Here is a 20,556-nt window from a genome sequence, read left to right on the forward strand (position 1 = left end):
AGATTATTCGTTTCTTTACCTCCCTGTTTAAACTCTGCCATGCCTATTTTTTTCACCATTGTCCTGTTAAACATCTTATACATGTTAGGTGCTTAGTAATAGTTTTTCTTAATACTGTGTGTCCGATATGTTAGGTACTCAGGAAGTGGCTGCTGCAGAAATGAATGAGTGCTTTCACAGAGGGTTTAGGATGGAAGTTGGGAGAGCAAGATTTGGGTTGAAATGGAAACACCATTGAGTTTCCACATGATAATAGCACAGCATCTATTATGTTATTTATTGTTGGACTAGTGGTACATTTCCACAATTTCTAGAAGGCCTTTCTTTCAAGCTTATGGTAGGACAAGATCTTTACCCTTCTGCTGTTCATTTTAGATACTTTTTGAGATGAATGTGGCCCAAAGTCTTGCCAGTGTGAAAAGCTTTGTTTGGAGTGATGATTCCAGAATTCATTTGAAAAATAATTCAGAAAGTTTTCAGTTGTGTTCAAAAACTTTCATTGGTGTATTTTCCTTGGCTGTTTGTTCAAGTTCTGCATACATTTTGGCTTTCATAATCGTATTCTTGTAATTGGTGTGTTATTTGGTTTACTTAAAATTGTCCTGAAATTTACTTGTAATAGTGCTTTAATAGTGTTATTGGTTTGTATATGTGATTTTCTGCTAATTTTCTTCTTATTTATGTATTTAAACATTTTGAACAGTGATCCAGATAAACACTACTTAATGTATGAACATGAACGGGTGCCCATTGCCGTCTGTGAGAAGGAGCCCAGCTCCATCATTGCTTTTGCTCTCAGGTATTATTCGTGGGGCTTTTCCACCTATTGTGGTACCTTTATATTTTATGTGTGTTTATCATTTGCCATACTGTTGAGATCTATCACATAGAGTAGAGCAAAATGCGAGTAAACACAAAGCATTAAATATAAGTAAAAAAATACATTCATTGGGCATGAGTGCTTATTCTCTTCGTATTTGAAAATGTACTCTTTGCTCAAATAATAACAGGATGATTCTTAAGCAAGCTCTTAATAATTATATCAACTAGGTAAGTATCCTCTAACCATTCTATATGTATTCATTTTATCCTTTCCTTTTATTTATTGACATAATACTTGGAACACATCTACCTAATACTGTTCGAATATCTTTTGTGTTCTTTATTCATTTCCTTCCTGCTTCCCACACAAAGCAGGTAAAGTTTCCTTATTCAGAGTAGTGCTGTTCCTATGCCTTAACCCATTTATATGCCCATAGTTATGTGTCTTAAAGAGGGACATCTCTCTCAAAATATTTATATATCACATCTAAAAGAACAAAGCTTTTTAATCTTAATGATATTTTGGCAGTGGTAGAACCTAGCGTAAGTAGAATCTAAGATATTCGATTAAAAACATTTTTTTTCTATTAGAAGATATTGAAATTTAAAATGTTTATTTAATATTAAGTTGTCCATTCAATAAATATTTGAATGTCTACAATATGTGGCATACGAGATGTGGGGTATACATGGGTAAACAAGATAGATTTATAGCTTTAGCATTTATGGAGTTTAAAGTTACTATTTGGATAATGAAAAATTTTTTTCCCTGTAGAAGATTGCATATAATAAATTTTTTATCTTTGCTTTTTGGCCTTTAAGAAGATAGTATTTGCTTTTTACTTGATTGCTTAGTCATACTACATTAATAGATAAGAAAGGCAGGAAAGTCAACCGAGTCAAACATACATTTTTTACTATTAGGAAGCAAGTTTTCTAGTTGAGGTGATCTTTTTCTCATGTCTTAGAAAAGCAATACACCCTAAGACTCTTTTCTTGTTCCCTAAATCCAATTTATCTAAATCAGGGCTCTCAGACTGCTAGTCCAAGAGTTGGATTTTTTTGGTCAATGCAACATAAATATTTTTTCTTAAAGAAAGTTCAGCATCTTTAAGTTGAAAAGCACTCTCAAGTTCCTTTCCTCTCTGTTATACTAGGTTCATGCTTTTAAATTAGTTGTTAAGGCCTTGAAGGCATTTGGTCTAAACATTAGATCACAATTATTATTTAGGGTTTTGAGCCTGGTTGGTGTGTTGGGTCACATTTTTTTTTTTTTTTTCTGTGAAGACATTGGCCTTCTTCATTTTTAAAAAAATTAATGATTTTTATTTTTTTTCCATTATAGCTGGTATACAGTGTTCTGTCAATTTTCTACTGTACAGCAAGGTGACCCAGTCACACATACACATATATATTCCTTTTTCTCACATTATCATGCTGCATCATAAGTGACTAGATATAGTTCCCAGTGCTATACAGCAGAATTTCATTGCTTATCCATTCCGAAGGCAATAGTTTGCATCTATTATCCCCAAATTCCCAGTCCATCCACTACCCCCCCCTCCCTCTTGGCAACCACAAGTCTGTTCTCCATGTCCATGAGTTTCTTTTCTGTGAAAAGGTTCATTTATGCCATATATTAGATTCTAGATATAAGTGATATCATATGGTATTTGTCTTTTTCTTTCTGACTTACTTCATTCAGTATGAGAGTCTCTAGTTCCATCCATGTTGCTGCAAATGGCATTGGGGTTTTTCTTTTTTATAGCTGAGTAGTATTCCATTGTGCATATGTACCACATCTTCTTAATCCATTCATCTGTCGATGGACATTTAGGTTGTTTCCATGTCTTGGCAATTGTGAATAGTGCTGTAATGAACATATGGGTGCATGTGTCTTTTTCAGGGCAAGATTTGTATGGATATATCCCCAAGAGTGGGATTGCTGGGTCATATGGTAGTTCTATATATGATTTTCTAAGGTACCTCCATACTGTTTTCCACAGTGGTTGTACCAATTTACATTCCCACCAACAGTGCAGGAGGGTTCCCTTTTCTCCACACCCTCTCCAGAATTTGTTATTTGTGGATTTTTTTTTTTTTTTTTTGTCTTTTGTCTTTTTGTTGTTGTTGTTGTTGTTGTTGCTATTTCTTGGGCCACTCCCGTGGCATATGGAGGTTCCCAGGCTAGGGGTTGAATCGGAGCTGTAGCCACCGGCCTACGCCAGAGCCACAGCAACGCGGGATCCGAGCTGCGTCTGCAACCTACACCACAGCTCACGGCAACGCCGGATCGTTAACCCACTGAGCAAGGGCAGGGACCGAACCCGCAACCTCATGGTTCCTAGTCGGATTTGTTAACTACTGCGCCACGACGGGAACTCCTGTTTGTGGAATTTTTAATGATGGCTGACCTTCTTCATGAGGCTTCTACTTGATAACTTTTGTTAACGCTAATGTATTTGTTTAATTATGCATGCTTATAATGATTGTGTTTCTGTAATGCAAAGCTTATTATAAAGCATATGATTTATTTTTTAAAAAGACCTTAATATTTAACATTTTTCAACCTATTTCTACTCTAAGTTGTAAAGAATACCGGAATGCCTTAGAGGAATTATCCAAAGTGACTCTGCGAAGCAGTGCTGAGGAAGGGCTTCCAACAAACAGGTGATCTGTGACTGAGTAGAATCTATTTTAATAGATCTATGGCTTCATTTTCTAAATGTTCCTACTTCAGTTTTATTATAGCTTATTGTCAGTATAAAAGTTTCTGGAATATAGTCAGTGGCATTCATGTTTTAGCTAATAAGTGAGGGAATAAAATTCAGGTATAGCAAAAGATCTTTAAAAAATTCTCTTAGGGTACAGTTTTCTGATTATTGTTATAGAAATTCAGTGTATATATTGTTGATTTAAACTTATAACATTTTAAATTCTCTTTATTGTTCTCATTAGAAAAAATAGTAACTTGTGAAATTAGTAAACCACTGCTTAACTTTGTAATTTAAAGTATTTTTGAATTTTCCATAAAAAGATCCTAATAGTTAAAAAACAAAACAGGCCCCCCCCCCCTTTAAGTATGTTCAGCATTTTAGACATTTGAGTCAGAAATATTAATACTGTTTGGACTTATGGGTACTAATGCAGCTCTGATGGACTTGAGAAAAATATTGTAAGAGCCTATACTTTAATATATTTTTGATATACTCTTATCGCTTTAACATTTTGCTTTTGCTTAAGTCCAGTAGACATTTCAAGACTTTTTCTTCCTGCTCATTAGTGTTTATATAACTTATGTATCAGATTTCTGATATTATGGGTGGCTTTAGGTCAGGAGTAGATTAATGTAGGAATTAGAGTACTTACTGTTTTGTGTTTGAATCATGTAAAACCAACCTTTCTTTTGTTCTTCATTTTAGTACTTTAGACAGCAGACCAAAGAGTAGCAGCCCTATTAGATTACCTGAGATCAGTGGAGGACAGACAAACCGTACAGCAGAAGCAGAACCACAACCAAGTAAGCTTATAAATGGAGAAGTAGTTACTAGTTTTGTTTGTAATTGTGGTTTGAGGAAGAAAACACATTAAATAAGAAATGCCATCTGGCAAGGATTTATCACTTCTGGTCTTTGAAGTATAATACGGATATAAGATTTTTTGTGTATCTTCTTTTATACATATTTTGCTTTTCTTTGATTCTTATCTTACATTTATTGAGTTTGAAACTCCTAGAATCTCATTAAGTCTATGCAGAAGGAAGCAGGACCTGCTTTCCTGACTAGAGCTTTCCATTTAAAGCATACAACCTAGGAATTCCCGGCGTGGCACAGCAGAAACGAATCCGACTAGGAACCATGGAGTTGTAGATTCGATCCCTGGCCTTGCTCAGTAGGTTAAGGATATGGCGTTGCTGTGAGCTGTGGTGTAGGTCACAGATGAGGCGCAGATCTGGTGTTGCTGTGGCTGTGGTGTAGGCCGGCAGCTATAGCTCCGATTAAACCCCTAGCCTGGGAACCTCCATATGCCCTGGTATGGCCCTAAAAAGCAAAAAAATAAAAACTTAAAAAAAAAAAACAAAAACAAAGCATACAACCTAAGAAATATAATCGCAACTTTTTTGTTTTTGTGGCATTTATTGTTGGCATTGTGGAAAGAACTTCTCACATATTATCTCCTTTAATCCTTACAATACCCCATAAGAATTGACGTATCAGCATTTTTCAGAAAGTTAAGTTATGATTAAGATTAAGCAATTTGCTCAAGATTATACAGGTAGAGGTGAGCTGGAATTTGAATTTGGGTCTTTTTGTCTTTGTCAGTTAGGAATATTCACTACCCATTGGGTCTTAAACAAATGAGAGTTTATTTTTTTAAAAAAGCAACATCTGCAGGTGGGCAGTTGCTGGCCTTGGTTCAACTACTCAGCATTGTCATGACAACATAGAGATAGTTTCTCTTTGATTCTCTATAAGTTTTACTCACATTCAAAAATGTTCCACTTAGTGTCTGGATTGAAGGCAGAAAGAAGGGAGGCACAAGCTGCAGCTATTCCATTTCATGAGGAAATTTTCTTCCCTCTTCAATCTCACTGATTAGAACTGAGGCTCATGGACACCCTTTCCTGCAAAGGAGACAGAGAAAGTGATGAGCAGCCTTGTCCTGGCTGACTTGTACAAATCATGGTTCATTTCCTGGAACTCTTTACACATTATTGCCCCAAATAAAATTAGAGTTCTGCTTTGCTTGCCTGCTTGCTAAAAAAAAAAAATTAGAGTTCTTTTAGTAAGACAAGGTGGGATTGGACATTAAGGAGGCCTTAATGGTTTCTGCCACCCTAAGTAAGTACTTCATCATTGACTTTTTTTTTTTTTTTTTTTTTGTCTTTTTTTTTGTCCTTTTTAGGGCCATACCCGCGGCATTTGGAGGTTCCCAGGCTAGGGGGCTAATCAGAGCTGTTGTTGCTGGCCTACGCCACAGCCACAGCAATGCCAGATCCGAGCCATGTCTGCAACCTACACCACAGCTCATGGCTGTGATCATCAACCCACTGAGCAAGGCCAAGGAACGAACCTGCAGCCCCATGGTTCCTAGTCAGATTCCTTTCAGCTGCACCACAAAGGGAACTCCCATGATTGACATTTGACATGGATTTTATTATTGGCAAATGTATAAGATTATATGTATTAATGATACTGTGAAGCTCAAAACTAAGGGTAAATGTATAGGGGAAGCTTTAGTAATATTTTTGGTCATCCTGTACCAAAATGTATTTTTTGAAATTATATATTTTGCTGAATTAAAATGTAGGAACACAGATGATATAAATATGTTACCTTTAACTTTCAATCCTTGTGACTTGGAATGCTGTTTGTATTAGTTTAATTAACTGTATGGTAATACCCTGAGAACCCAGCCCTAACATAATCTTGTTGCTTAAGATATGACAGCCTTGGAAGGATATTTTTAAAAGGCTTTCTGTATAATTTCTTACATTTTGATATATACATACATAGCCATTTTGAGCACTGCTCTTTTATGTTTCTGATGATAAGAGTGTTTGCCCCCCCAATAAAACATATGGAATAATAATCTGTGCAGATGAAAGTATCAATGTTACTCACATTTATTACCCTCATGTAATGGTTACTGCTAACAAAGGAATGAGTTCTAAAGTTTTATTTTTCCACTTGCAGTGACCTGTACTGAATATGTTGCCTCTTATTTTTAGCCAAAAAGGCTTCTGGAATGTTGTCCTTCTTCCGAGGGACAGCAGGGAAAAGCCCTGATCTCTCTTCCCAGAAGAGAGAGACCTTGCGTGGAGCAGATAGTGCTTACTACCAGGTGGGGCAGACGGGCAAGGAGGGGACGGAGAGTCAAGGCGTTGAGCCTCAAGGTGTGTTGAAGGAGACCAACCGTGCTCGTTCTAGCCTTTGGCTGACCTGTTCTAGTTGCTTATGTTCCTTATAGCTTTAAGTAGATGCTTCTGCTGCCCAAACCAGGGCATTCCCTCTCTTCTCACACCTCGGTGCGGGGTAGAGTGGGAAGAGCATGGCCCTTGGAGAATCCAACTGGTTTCAGATGTCATGGCTATCACTCACTGTGTGGTGGAGTCAGAAATCCTTACCTTCCGTACCTGAACCAGCGGCAAAAGCAATGTCTTCCAAGGTTTATTGAGGACTAAGTGACATTACCCATGTAAAACATCCATCTCACTGTGTAGCTCACAGTGTGAATTCAAATGTTTTCAGTTCACTGCTCCCCAGACGTTTCCTTTCTTTTCCAGTCTCCATAAGGTTGAGGCTCTTGATAGGCACCTTCTTCCTGATATTGAAAAATTACATCCACCTGATTGTATTTGAATGCAGGGTTAGACCAGGAGTCGGTAAACCGTGCTGACCTGTCTGTACGTAAAGCTGTGTTGGAGCGCAGGCACACCCATTCCTGTACTTACGCTGACTGCTCTCATGTGTTATAGTGGCAAGTTGAGTAGTTGCAACGAAGTACAAAACTTACCATCTATCTCTATACAGAAATAGTTTGGCGACCCCTGGGTGAGATCATGAATTACTATTTGTAAAAATAGGAACTGCATGATAGGTTTTCAGTATTAATTTTAAGATATGTGTTTAGTAGTTTATAGGCTGCTATTGGGCTGTGATCCTTGGAAGGCATTGGTACTTCAAAAAAAATAATTTTGAAATGTGAAACTTAGAGGATGACTTGTTCTTCTAGATGTTAAAATATATTGCAAATCTACAACAATTAAAGTGGATCTGGTAGTGGGTTTGCCAGACAAATCAGTTAATAGAAAAAAAAAAAATAGCGCTGGGTGTTCCCATTATGGCTTAGTGGTTTAAGAACCCGACATAGTATCTGCAAGAATGCGGGTTTAGTCCCTGGACCCACTCAGTGGGTTAAGGATTCGGCATTGCCATGAGCTGTGGTGGAGGTCACAGATGTGGCTCAAATTCAGTGTGGCTGTGGCTGTGGCTTAGTCTGGCAGCTGCTGCTCCGATTCAGCCCCTAGCCTGGGAACTTCCATATGCCACAGGTGTGGCCGTAAAAAGAAAAAAAGATAGCTCTGAAGTAGAAACTAGTATATTTTCTATATTGTACATATATCTTAGTCTATGATAAAGAAAGCATCTCAAACTATTGGGGAAACATTGTTCTATACAAAGGGGAAACTGGTCATAAACTCTGGTAAAGCAGCCACAGAAAGTCATGATGTTAGAGCCGAGTTGGTCTGTTGCTATCATAGGGATTACTTACGTATGAGAAAAATTATTCTTCAATATGAAATCTCTGATTTTTAAGTCTAAAAATTGGTCTTTCAAAAGGTGCCTACATTTTTATTGTAATAGTTTGCACAGTTAATTGTATATGTGATACTTGAGAGTGACTTGACTAGGATAGGAGGAGTTGACTTGATAGATTTATTGTTATATCAGGGAAAAAGAACAGACAAAATGAACTGACAGCTATCTAAAACTTTGGCTTTCCTAATGATGTTAAATATTAAACCTTTTAGATGATGTGGATGGAGGAGATGCACAGAAGAAACAGCTTGCAAATCCTCATGTGGAGCTTCGTAAGTATGAGAGAGATATCTTTGGTTTGGGGACAGGAACTGTAGTTGAGCAAATCCCATTATTTGAAACTTGGAGCTTTACATTAGATAAATATCCTATTTCTTGAAATGAATATTTAGTCTGTGCTGATGAAGGTTGGTTTAATCTAGATTTAGTTTATAAAAAATACATTAATTTAGAAAAAGTTTATAAATTAAAAAATTATAATTTGATTAAGTGTCTGATGTTTATTTATAAAAGCTTTTTTTTTTTTTGTGATTTAGAGTCACAGAGCCTTAAGGCATCTAGAATTGTGTGTGTGCGCGCATGCGAGTGCCAAAAATTTATCACCCAGGATTTTACTATCATGTATAGTAAAATTTATGATGCCAGAGTACAGTGATGATACATAATACAGTAGGCAGCATAAAATTAGAAATGGGTCTTATTTATGTTTAATTTTTCTGTAAATATGTAAGTGTGGTCCTAAGATGCTCTCTAATCCTCCCTGAAGATAACTTTAACAGGATTGTGATAAACAGGGATATAGCAGACTTAATATGAGAAATGCCATCACAGAGAAAATTAAATTAATTCTGTTTGTAGAATTTTCTGATGCCAATGCCAAGTTTTACTGTCGGCTCTACTATGCGGGAGAGTTTCATAAGATGCGAGAAGTGATTCTGGGCAGCAGTGAAGAGGATTTCATTCGTTCCCTTTCTCACTCTTCGCCATGGCAGGCCCGCGGGGGCAAGTCAGGAGCAGCCTTTTATGCAACTGAAGGTAAGTCTCTAATCATGTACTGCTTAAGTCGTATCCATCTTTTTTCCTCGGATAATTTGTGAATCTCTTGAACGGAGGTAATATAATACTGTCAGTGGGCAGAGTTCTTTGTTTTTCTTTGTATGCTTGAGGGGATGAAATAAGAATATTTAAGAGATTATATGGTGTATAATTAGAGTACATTGATCAAATCCTTACTAAATTCTTTCTGATCTGAGCTTCCCAGATGTAAATAGTAACAGAGAACTTCCAGAAAACTCAAAAGGTACCACCAAAGAGCTGATGAGAGAAAGATCAAAATAGAAACATTTAACCTAAAAACTGAAAGGCCAAGTTCTTTTTTTTTTTTTGTCTTTTTGTCTTTTTGCCATTTCTAGGGCTGCTCCCGAGGCATATGGAGGTTCCCAGGCTAGGGGTCTAATCGGAGCTATAGCCACCGGCCTACGCCACAGCCACAGCAACATGGGATCCGAGCCGTGTCTGCAAACTACACCACAGCTCACGGCAACGCTGGATCCTTAACCCCCTGAGCAAGACCAGGGGTCAAACCCACAACCTCATGGTTCCTAGTCGTTAACCACTGAGCCACGACGGGAACTCCCTGAAAGGCCAAGTTCTTAACCTAAACTGAAAGGCCAGGTTCTTGACCTACAAGGGTTTACAGATGATTGTGACCATTTGGATTTCACGTTCCGTTCTCCATACTCATTGGAAGCAAAATTATTTGAGACAGTGCAGCAGGAGAGATGTTACCTGATAAGAACTTTCCTCACTGTTACTTACTGGGTTGTTAACAAAGGAGTTTACAAAATTTTGCTTGATAGTTTTACAAAGTAGATCATCTAGCAGTGAATTTACATGTGGTATTATCAAAAGTAGAGGTTTCTTGACCAATCTCAGAAGCCCTTCCGAACCTTCAATTACTTGAGAGTTATGTTCTGATTGAAATTTTCTTGGTGGTATCAGAGAATGTCCTTTAAAAAATGATGCAGGAGTTCCCGTTGTGGCACAGTGGAAACAAATCCGACTAGTATCCATGTGGATGTGGGTTCAATAACTGCTTCACTCAGTGGGTTAAGAATCCAGGGTTGCTGTGTGTAGGTTGCAAACTTGGCTTGGATCTGGTGTTGCTGTGGCTGTGGTGCAGGCTGGCAGCTGCAGCTCTGATTTGACTGGGAAGCTCCATATTGCTGTGGGTGTGGCCCTAAAAAGCAAAAATAAAGAAAAATAAATTAAATAAAGTGAACAAATCAGTTGGGTTCTTTGGAATGATTTATTATAGATTATCTCACTAAATAGCACCATCGAATAAACATGAAATTCTTGCCTTTTAGATGATAGATTCATTCTGAAGCAAATGCCTCGTCTGGAAGTCCAGTCTTTCCTTGACTTTGCACCACACTACTTCAATTATATTACAAATGCCGTTCAACAAAAGGTAGAAATCCCAAGCCTTTATCTGTAATTAGAGCTTACTGGGCTTTTTTCACCTCCTGGAAAACTGTCCTAATGACAGTTTTCTCCATGGTAATATGTGAACAGGACATAGCTAGGCCTCTGCTATGCTACTGAGGTGTGATAGAATGAAGGAATTTCAAAGTCTTTTTCCTGCCTTTGCCACTGAGGAACCAAGAGATCTTGAGCATGTTGCATTTAATTACTCCTGTGTGTGTTAAAAATATTTAGATGAAAATAACTGCACATGTAGCAGTTTGTAACTTTATAATTTTTGTTGAGAAATGAGGACCTGGATCTCTTAGATAGAGAGGAAGCCAGTGGCCCAGATTTGCCTACTTGTCAATAAGCTGTGCCCCTCCCAGTAAGAGTATGAAGGAGTCACGTGAATAATCCAGACACTGGTATTGCATTGCAAATAATCCCTTTTTAAAATTGAGATATAGTAGATTTACAGTATTATATTAGTTTCAGTGTACAGCATAGTGATTTAGTATTTTTGCAGATTATACTCTATTATGAGTTATTACAAGAGAATAGCTCTGCTTCCCTAGATATACAGTATCTCTTTGTTGCTTATCTATTTTGTAGAGTAGGTTGTTAATCTCATACTCCTAATTGGTCCCTCTCCCATTCCTTCTCTCCTTTGATAACTACAAGTTTGTTTTCTTTGTCTGTTTCTGTTTTGCATATGTACTCATTTGTATTGTTTTTTTAGATTTTCATATATCTGATATTATACAGTGTTTGTCTTTCTCTGACATATTTCACTAAGCATAATTTTCATAAATAATCCTTTCTGATAAGAGTTTACTCACACCTTTTCTTGATTAGAGGCCCACTGCATTGGCCAAGATTCTTGGAGTTTACCGAATTGGTTATAAGAATTCTCAGAACAACACCGAGAAGAAGTTAGATCTCCTTGTCATGGAAAATCTTTTCTATGGGAGGAAGATGGCACAGGTAGGTTATTAGACTATGCAAAGCGTTTAGTTACTGGAACCCTTCGTACTTCAGGTTCCTGAACATAATAAATTTGAAAATAACATGTTATTTGATAGTAAATATTAAACTTTGATTAAAAGATGAAATTTAACTTTTAAGTATTGAACCCTATAGGAAAGAGTAAAGAGGAATATTGTGGGCTGGTCCTAAAATTTAATGTATCCAATATCCTAGAAACACAGAATTATAGAATAAAAAGGCAGGTCCAGTGGATCAGTTTTAAAAATGAAGAATCTGGGGCTCAGAGAAATTGAGTACTTTACCAAAGTCACACACTTATATACCTGGAACTCAGGTTAATCTAGGTTCTAGAATAGTATTTATTCTTCAGTGTGCTTGGTCCTTGAGCTATTTCCAGTCAGGGGTGAGAAAAGGAGCTTGTACCAGAATGTAATTTAATGTACTACTTTCTTCATCGAGAATGTTTTGCTATGGGCAAAACATCTGCTGAATTAAACTGTGTTTAATGATATAGTTGGTTGTCATTCTGGCACTAACCTCTCTGTCAGCAGGAGCCAGAAACAACTGGCTAGACGATAGTCTGTGGAATACACTTCAGGTCGCACTGCTCTAGTACCCAAGTCCCCCGACCTCTGAGTCCCCTGACCCTGACCATTGCTTTTCTTACTGCCCAGAAATTCCTGCAGATATGCTGTTGCTTTTATATTATCCTAAATAATTGTACAGTTTTGGTGTCAAAACATGAAGTTTCTTAAAACTATTTGTATCTGTTTTTTAAACTGCTTTATCATCCAACAACATATTTTTGGAATTACTTGTTAATGTTTCTTCGAGTTAATCAAATGGGTCTCCATATTTCTGAAATGTTTCAGTTATTGAGTCTGTATGCATTAATTCTATATGGTCCAATTAAATCACTGTGTTTTATGTATTATGCAATTATTATGCATGCATTTAGTGATTTAATGTTATATGTTATGATTTTTAAATTTAAGTTTTAAAGTGTTTATAAGGATAATGGCTACAAGGAAGCTTTCTGCCTTTTAAATTTAATAGCATTAATTAACCATTTGTAGTAATGCACATACAAATGACAGAGAATTTTCTTTCTGCTAGGTTTTTGATTTGAAAGGTTCACTTAGGAATCGAAATGTAAAAACTGATACAGGGAAAGAGAGTTGTGATGTAGTCCTGCTGGATGAAAATCTCTTAAAGATGGTTCGAGACAACCCTCTGTATATCCGTTCTCATTCCAAAGCTGTGCTGAGAGCCTCCATCCGTAGTGACTCCCACTTCCTTTCCAGCCACCTCATTATAGATTATTCTCTGCTGGTTGGGCGAGATGATACCAGCAATGAGCTGGTAGTTGGAATTATCGGTAAGTCAATGAGCAGGCCTTATGTGTAGTTCATCATTTGAAGCCAGAGTAAAATTCGAAGACTGTACTGAGCCTGATTTAGTAATAGCTTATTGAAAATTTTCAGACTTTTATTTAAAATTTTAATTTTTTTATTAAATTTTTTTTTTTTTTTTTACTATTTTAGGCTGCACCCATGGCATATGGAGGTTCCCAGGCTAGGGGTTGAATCAGAGCTGCAGCCACCAACCTATGCCACAGCCACAGCCACAGCAACATGGGATCCAAGCCACGTCTGCAAGCTACACCACAGCTCACGGCAACGCCGGATCCTTAACTCACCGAGCAAGGCCAGGGATCGTACCCGCATCCTCAAGGATCCTAGTTGGATTTCTTAACCACTGAGCCATAAAGGGAACTCCTGAAATTTTTAAAATAATAGTTTTTATTTTTATTTATTTATTTATTTTTGGTCTTTTTAGGACCGCACCTGTGGCGTATGGATGTTCCTGGGCTAGGGGTCTAATCGGAGCTATAGCCACCTGCCTATGCCAGAGCCACAGCAAGTCCAGATCCCAGCCAAGTCTGCGACTTACACCACAGCTCACTGCAACGCCAGATCCTTAAGCCACTGAGCGAGGCCAGGGATTGAACCCGCAACCTCATGGTTCCTAGTCAGATTCATTTCCACTGCACCACGACGGGAACTGCAAAATAATAGTTTTCATATTCTGGTACCTTCTCTTCAGGTTCCTCATTTCTGTTTTCATTCTCTTTACCCAAAGTATCTGTATTCAAAAGTCAGTTAAAAGTGAAGCTCTTTGAGATTGTTGTGAGGATTAAGTGGATTAATGTGGTAAAACCCCATTAGGACAGCCTCTGGCATATTGTCAGCATCTGCAATATTGTCAGCACTCAATAAGCTAACTATTGTAAAAGTAGTAATAGTAGTAATAGTGGTTATTATCTGCTTATATTTATTAAGAGAGCTTTTACTGCTACTTTCACCCCTGCAACAGATTATATCCGAACCTTTACTTGGGACAAAAAGCTTGAGATGGTTGTGAAATCAACAGGAATTTTAGGAGGACAAGGTGAGTAGAATTTTTGTTTTGTTTACTCTTTAAACTGTTCTCATGTCTTCCTTATCAGTTAACATACAACAAATGGATACTTAAAAACATTATAAAGCATAAGTGGTTTTCTTTGATTTTTGTCATTTCCAAGATGAACAAATAATAAAGAGATTTGTTTAGGTGGAGAAATAAGGGGTTTTAAATTTGTGTTAAGATGCCAGAGATTCTCAAAATGAAAAGTTAAAAAAGGTGAGAGGTTCTGAACAAGAGGTGGTCCTGAATGAACCCTTGAGATCCTCTAAGTTCTTTGAGCATTGCTAACACCATTTGTGCTTTCAGACACCTCTCATCTCTAGGCAAGAGGGTCTTTTAAGATAAAAACCTCCTACCAAGAAGGACCTGTCCCTTGTCATGTGGCACAGTGAACAAGCCCGCTTTCTGTTTACACGGCGTGGCATTTTACATCCGTTTATAAGGAAGACCATAGCTGTTGAAGTCGATTGTCTGATCAATTCTCTAAGCTTCCTTTTTCCTTTTCCCTTTCCTAATCTTAGGTAAAATGCCTACTGTGGTCTCTCCAGAGTTGTACAGGACTAGATTTTGTGAAGCAATGGACAAGTATTTCCTAATGGTACCAGACCACTGGACAGGCTTGGGTCTGAACTGCTGAAACGAAGCACATACTTTGAATGGACCAGGAAGAAAAGGGGCCTGGACCCCAGGACCAAAAATAAGCTACATGTTGTATTTCTTCATCACATTCACCACTGTATGCAGTGGCTTTTCAGTTCTGCAGCTGTGAGCCATTTGTAGCTGCAGGGTTAAAACTCCATGGATTTGCACTCCAGTTTTAGATAGCCACAGATTAGCTGTCCATAGGCTGGGAAGTTGCATGAAAGTTTTTTTTCACTTCCGCTGGAGTCTAGACACATTTCAAAGGGCTGAGGACAGACGTATGGTTAGCTATGAGGAGATAGGGTGAAAAAGGAGTTGTGGAGACGTCCTATTTGCTAACAATCATGTTAAGAAAACATTGTCTCATAGTTTATGACTCTCCTGGCATCACATTTGATACATTCTTTACCTAGAAAGCATTTGTAGAGCTGGTGAATTTGTTTTGTGTTTCTTATGTAACAATTTAATGTTGCCAAGTATCAGAATTTCTGAAACCTTAAAAAAAATTCTGAATTATTCTATTAATGGCCAGTTAAGCAGCTTGCCACAGTCTGTTCTCGTTTTATTGAGGAATCAGACTTAAATTGGAAATCCTGTCATGTTCTCTTTCTTGCCCTGTTTTTGAGTATGTTTGATGTTTTTCAAGTTCTGGCCCCATTTGTCTGCAGGTAGCAGGAGGCTGCAGGCATTAACTTTAAGCCTTTTTCTGGAGCTGTTTTTTAAGCTTGTTTACAACTTTTGTGCAAGTAATATGCTGAACTGCACTTGTCTGCACATGCTCATATTCTAGATTCTAGATTTTTTCTCCCACTTTCAGGGAAACGTTAGTAAGTGAGTCTACAATGACTAAATCCCCAAAGGGATAATTATTAATGAAGATTGTTTTTCTTTTTTTTAATGTAAAAAATAAATCAGGCCTAATCCAAGAAATTGGGTAAGGGAAGCACTGGCTTGTTTTTTTTGTTGTTGTTGAGGTAAAGTGTCCTTTTCAATATGACTAGCAATTTATGTGGCATCCCTAAAATTAAGTTACCATTAGGGATATCCTTGTTTTCTAACTTTCTGTACCAGTTTCTAGGCTAGTTCTGACTATTGAGAAATGTTAATTGTTCAGATATTCTTTGTAAGAAGCTCCTTATTTAGTAGAGTTTTAAAAAGTGATCAGAAGTACTAAACTATCTTTCTAGAGATAACACAACCCTGAATATTATCTCTTGGCTTCTTTCCATAATAAGGACAGTTTGGGGATTTATAAAGTTTGGAGGGTTCCACCCTTTTTAGGCTTCCTGTGGTAGCAAGTTTCTATTGCAACTTTCACATGATAAGAAAAAAAAAAATGTGGCTACATTCCAGTTACAGAGACTGTGTAACCTAGGAACATCTTGGAATGTTTGCTTGAGAAAAAGAAAGCATTAGTTTAGTGCTTGGTAGCTTATTAGAAAACATGGTTTGTTTGGCACTAGAAGCAAGTTATCCAGGGTCTTACGTCTGATCTGACGATAAACACTTTTTCTTTAAAACATGTGCTGTGCCTTTTGAGAAGATGCAAAACGCTGACAATTTCGGTTTTGATGTCAAAGGGAGTTGTACATGGCTGGAAGATGTGGAATATTATTCACTTCTCAATGTGCCCAGGAACAATGGACTTTGCACCTCATGTTGGATGCAAGCAGGTTTTGCATCTCTGTGTTTTCTGTCAGGAGACTTAGGGTTATTTCCTATTTCCCACACCCCTCGTCAGGACCACTTCCAGGAGCAGGTCTTCCCTTCACTGTGATCAGAGGTTATTTCTTTGTTTTAGTTTCAATACCACATCTAGAGCTTGAACGCTCCATTGGAGTAGGTCTTAACATAATGTGTCATGTTGATTTTGTTTTCCTTGCCCATGACTTGAAGAACCTTTTTTTTTTTTAAGTGCTGCTGCTGCTCAGATAATTTTGTGGCTAAAAAAATTCCAGTACAGCCTAATCTTAAGCAATACTTGTTGCCTTGCAAGGCTGATGTGTCCTTTTAAAACTGTCTTAATGAAGGAGAAGTATAGAATTTAATTTGTTGTGAGTGGTAAAACTATATCCCTGGCCCCTAGCTGCTCCTGTTTAGGCCACTACCAGATATAAAAGGCTTTTCAAATATTGTGTACTCAGTGATAAGCACTGAGTGCCTGTTTACCTCTCTTGAATTCCCCTTTGTGACCTGGAGAACCTTGAGGCTGAAAAGTTAAGAATGAGGAAGAAATCTTACTACTTTCTTCCTTAGACTGAAAAAACAAATTCTGTGGATAATTGAGAGTATAGCATGAGAAAGCTATGTGAACATGTTGCATTGTTTAAAAATCTTATTTAGAATCTGAAGTGTTTTGATGCCATCAAAACTTTATTTAAAAGTGAAAAGGGGGAGTTCCCGTCGTGGCGCAGTGGTTAACGAATCCGACTAGGAACCATGAGGTTGCGGGTTCGGTCCCTGCCCTTGCTCAGTGGATTAATGATCCGGCGTTGCCGTAAGCTGTGGTGTAGGTTGCAGACACAGCTCGGATCCCGCGTTGCTGCGGCTCTGGTGTAGGCCGGCAGCTACAGCTCCGATTCGACCCCTAGTCTGGGAACCTCCATATGCCGTGGGAGCGGCCAAAGAAATAGCAAAAAGACAAAAAAAAAAAAAGTGAAAAGGATTTAATTTTTTCTTACCCAAGCCTAAGAAAAATAAGGGGCATAAGTGGTTGCAAGCCCTTTTGTAGTCTATTGAATATTTTAAATTTATAGATAGTCAAATTTTCCTACGGAGTGTCCTGCTTATAATTTTTTTCCTTGGCCCAGCAGTGAGTGGTTTTCTAGCTTCAGCTTTTATTGGGTATTGTAAATAGTAGGGTTGTATTGGTTTTTGTGGCATTAGCTTCTCCTTGGCTTCTTACCCATTAGTGGTGGGCTTGTATAAAAGTGCTGAGGAAAGTAATCTACCTGCAGGAAGCTTGGTTAGCTGGCAGAGTGAAAACCCTTGTGAATGAGCCTGGTGGTGAAACAGATCAGGTCATTCATGGTTCCTCAAGTGTTAACATACTGACGTAAAGCAGTATTCAAACCATCTAGTGCAATGCCTTTTTTGTTTGTTTTTGTAACACGGGTGCAGTTGTATTATAGAAAAATAAAAATTACAATCATGAGCAGTTTTATTAATGCTGCTGTGCTGGTTTTGTAAAAAAAAATGTACATCATGTCTTTGACAGGTTTAATTTTAACCAGAGAAATGACATTATACGTCAGAATAGCCTCTTTTAATTTAATATGAAAAATTCAATTAACAATATTGAAAATACTTGATGTATCATATTGTATATATTTCTCTACTTTGGTTCCAGCTGTTTTATATGATTGACATGTTATTTAAGAGCTAAAACTGCCTTGATGTTTTGAAAACTCACACTGTAAAAAAGAAGACTTAGAATAAACAGAATCAAATTCACTTTATTTTGAATCTGCTTGAGAAAATTAACAACTAGGGGAGATGGAGTTGGGTGTGGAAGCCTAGCCCCTGGCCCAGCAGTGCTGCCCTCTGTTCATTCTCTCCCCCTTCGTTTTCCTACTGGAGAATTGAGGTCTTGCCCTACTAAATAACCCTTCTCTTTAAGTCTCAGAAAGGAGGTGCTATATCCTTGGCTTCTCTTGGGCCAGTATGGGCCTGGCCTTTCCCGTCCTCCTTGCACCACCCCCAGTTCTGTGTTTCTGCTTTCCTGATGGGACATTCAAGACGCTGGTCCCTTGCCCAGTAGCCCATACCCAGTGGGACTGGCCAAGTTCTCCTTGGGTGGCAGGGAGGGGTAGGGGGGCTCTCTCTATTGTTAGCTGCTCCCACAGGTCCACAGGAGTTTTACCTGAAGCGGATCGGAGTCCGACTGTGTTGCAACCCTAGGCTGTAAGCTCAGCGACTCCCACTCCTCCCGCCTGAACTCAGGGGTGCTTATTGGCAGAGGGGCTGGCCCCTGTGCCCAGGGATGCCGGGTTCATGCCTCTGCTCCTCCACACTGCACAACAGTGGTGGAAAAGGCGCATGCCAGGTACTAGGCACCGAGTTCTGTGTCCCTACTCCCCTTGAGTCTGTTGTGTTGGAAATTAATTACTTATAACATTCCTGGGTTAACACCTAATGAGACTAGGTTTTTAAATCGAATTGTTTTAATTGTGGAAAATATTAAAATTTGTCATCATAATTGTTTTGAAGCGTGTAGTTCAAAAGCGTTAACTGTACTTATACTGCCCAGTACATCTCCAGAACTTTACGTCTGGCAGAAGCTGAAACTTTAAACAATTCTTTATCCCCTGGTCCCAGCTCCTCACAACCAGTAGTCTACTTTCTGTTAACTGTGAATTTGACTACTTTAGATTCTTTGTTATAAGTGGAATTATGCAGTATTTGTCTTTTTGTGACTGGCATATGTCACTTAATGCCTTCGAGGGTCATCCATGTTGTAGAATTTCCTTTTTTTAAAAGATCTAATGATACTCTTGTCTGTATGTACCACCTTTCTTTTCTTTGCTTTTTTTAAATAATGATTTTTATTTTTTCCATTATAGCTGGCTTACAGCGTTCTGTCAATTTTCTGCTGCACAGCAAGGTGACCCGGTCACACACACATATATACATTTTTTTTTTAATCTCACATTATCATGCTCCATCACAAGTGACCATGGTTCCCAGGGCTACACAGCAGGATCCCATCACGTTTCTTTTCTATTCTTTGTCAGTGGACCTTTGGATTGCTTCTACCTCCTAGCTATTATGAATGTTGCTTCTGTGAACATGGGAGTGCAAATAAATCTTCAAGGTCCTTTTAAAAATTCTTTTGGAGTAAATAGAAGTAGGATTGCTGGATCGTGTGGTGGTTCTGTTTTTCAGCATTTTGAGGAAACTCCATACTGTTTTCCATAGCAGCTGAACTATTTTACAATCCCATCAACAGTGCACAAGGGTTCCAATTTCTCCATATCCTTTCCAGTGCACATCTGTTTATTTTGGTAGCCATCCCGGTGAGTGTGATGTAATATTATGGATTTGATTTGCATTTCTCTGATGACTAATGTGATGTTGTCCATATTTTCATATGTTTGTTGATCATTTGTTTGTATACTATCTTTGAAGGAATGTCCATTTATATTTTTTGCCTTTTTTTTTTTTTTCCTAAGGGCCACACCCATGGCATATGGAATTTCCCAGGCTAGGGGTCAAATTGCAGCTATAGCTGCTGGCCACAGCCACAGCAACAGGGGATCCTAACTGTGTCTGTGACCTACACTACAGCTCACGGCAACACCGGATCTCTGACCCACTGAGCAAGGCCAGGGATTGAACCCGCCTCCTCTTGGATACTAATCAGATTCGTTTCCACTGCGCCACAACAGGAGCTCCCTTTTTGGCCATTATGTGATCAAGCTATTTGATTCGTTGTTGTTGAATTGTAAGAGTTCTTTATATATTCTGGATATTAACACCTTATCAGGTATATGATTTGCTGATATTTTCTCTCCATGGGTTGCCTTTTCATTCTGTTGATTCTGTTCTTTTATGCCCAAAAGTTTTTAAGTTTAATATAGTGTCACTGGTCTACTTCTGCTTTTGGTGCCTGTGCATTTGGTGTCATATCCAATGAATCACTGCCAAATCTACTGTCTTAAAGTTTTGCCCCTGTTTTCTTCTAGGAATTTTATAGTTTTAGGTCTTACATTTAGCTCTTTAAACCATTTTGAGCTAATTTTTGTCTATGATGTACAGTAAGGGTCCAACTTCATTCTTTGGTATATGGTTATCCAGTTTTCCTAACATTATATGTTGGGAGATATGATTAAGTTGGCGGAATAGAAGG

The 20,556-nt window shown here is 38.1% G+C and overlaps 1 protein-coding gene across 25 annotated transcripts in view; it reads left to right on the forward strand.

Annotated features, from left to right (window-relative positions):
- The window catches only part of PIKFYVE (phosphoinositide kinase, FYVE-type zinc finger containing), a 96,555-nt gene extending 78,394 nt beyond the window's left edge, over window positions 1–18,161 (forward strand). For 12 of the 25 annotated variants that reach the window (XM_013984434.3, XM_013984439.3, XM_013984436.3 and 9 more), the window contains 11 exons: window positions 704–799; window positions 3,409–3,492; window positions 4,245–4,342; window positions 6,554–6,718; window positions 8,357–8,416; window positions 9,003–9,179; window positions 10,514–10,617; window positions 11,469–11,597; window positions 12,717–12,978; window positions 13,977–14,051; window positions 14,588–18,161. In XM_013984434.3, coding sequence (XP_013839888.1) covers window positions 704–799; window positions 3,409–3,492; window positions 4,245–4,342; window positions 6,554–6,718; window positions 8,357–8,416; window positions 9,003–9,179; window positions 10,514–10,617; window positions 11,469–11,597; window positions 12,717–12,978; window positions 13,977–14,051; window positions 14,588–14,703 — 1,366 coding nt within the window. In that variant the 3' untranslated portion in view covers window positions 14,704–18,161. The remainder of the gene's footprint in view (window positions 1–703; window positions 800–3,408; window positions 3,493–4,244; window positions 4,343–6,553; window positions 6,719–8,356; window positions 8,417–9,002; window positions 9,180–10,513; window positions 10,618–11,468; window positions 11,598–12,716; window positions 12,979–13,976; window positions 14,052–14,587) is intronic. The other 13 variants (XR_014829127.1, XR_014829126.1, XM_013984438.3 and 10 more) reach the window with 2 other exon arrangements.
- The last annotated feature ends 2,395 nt before the right edge of the window (window positions 18,162–20,556 follow it).

Source organism: Sus scrofa, chromosome 15 (assembly GCF_054392235.1).
Source record: "Sus scrofa isolate SSC_HxYL_T2T_F1_AM1 chromosome 15, Sscrofa_HxYL_maternal_Yorkshire_Landrace_v2.0, whole genome shotgun sequence".
In the NCBI taxonomy this organism is placed as follows: domain Eukaryota; kingdom Metazoa; phylum Chordata; class Mammalia; order Artiodactyla; family Suidae; genus Sus; species Sus scrofa.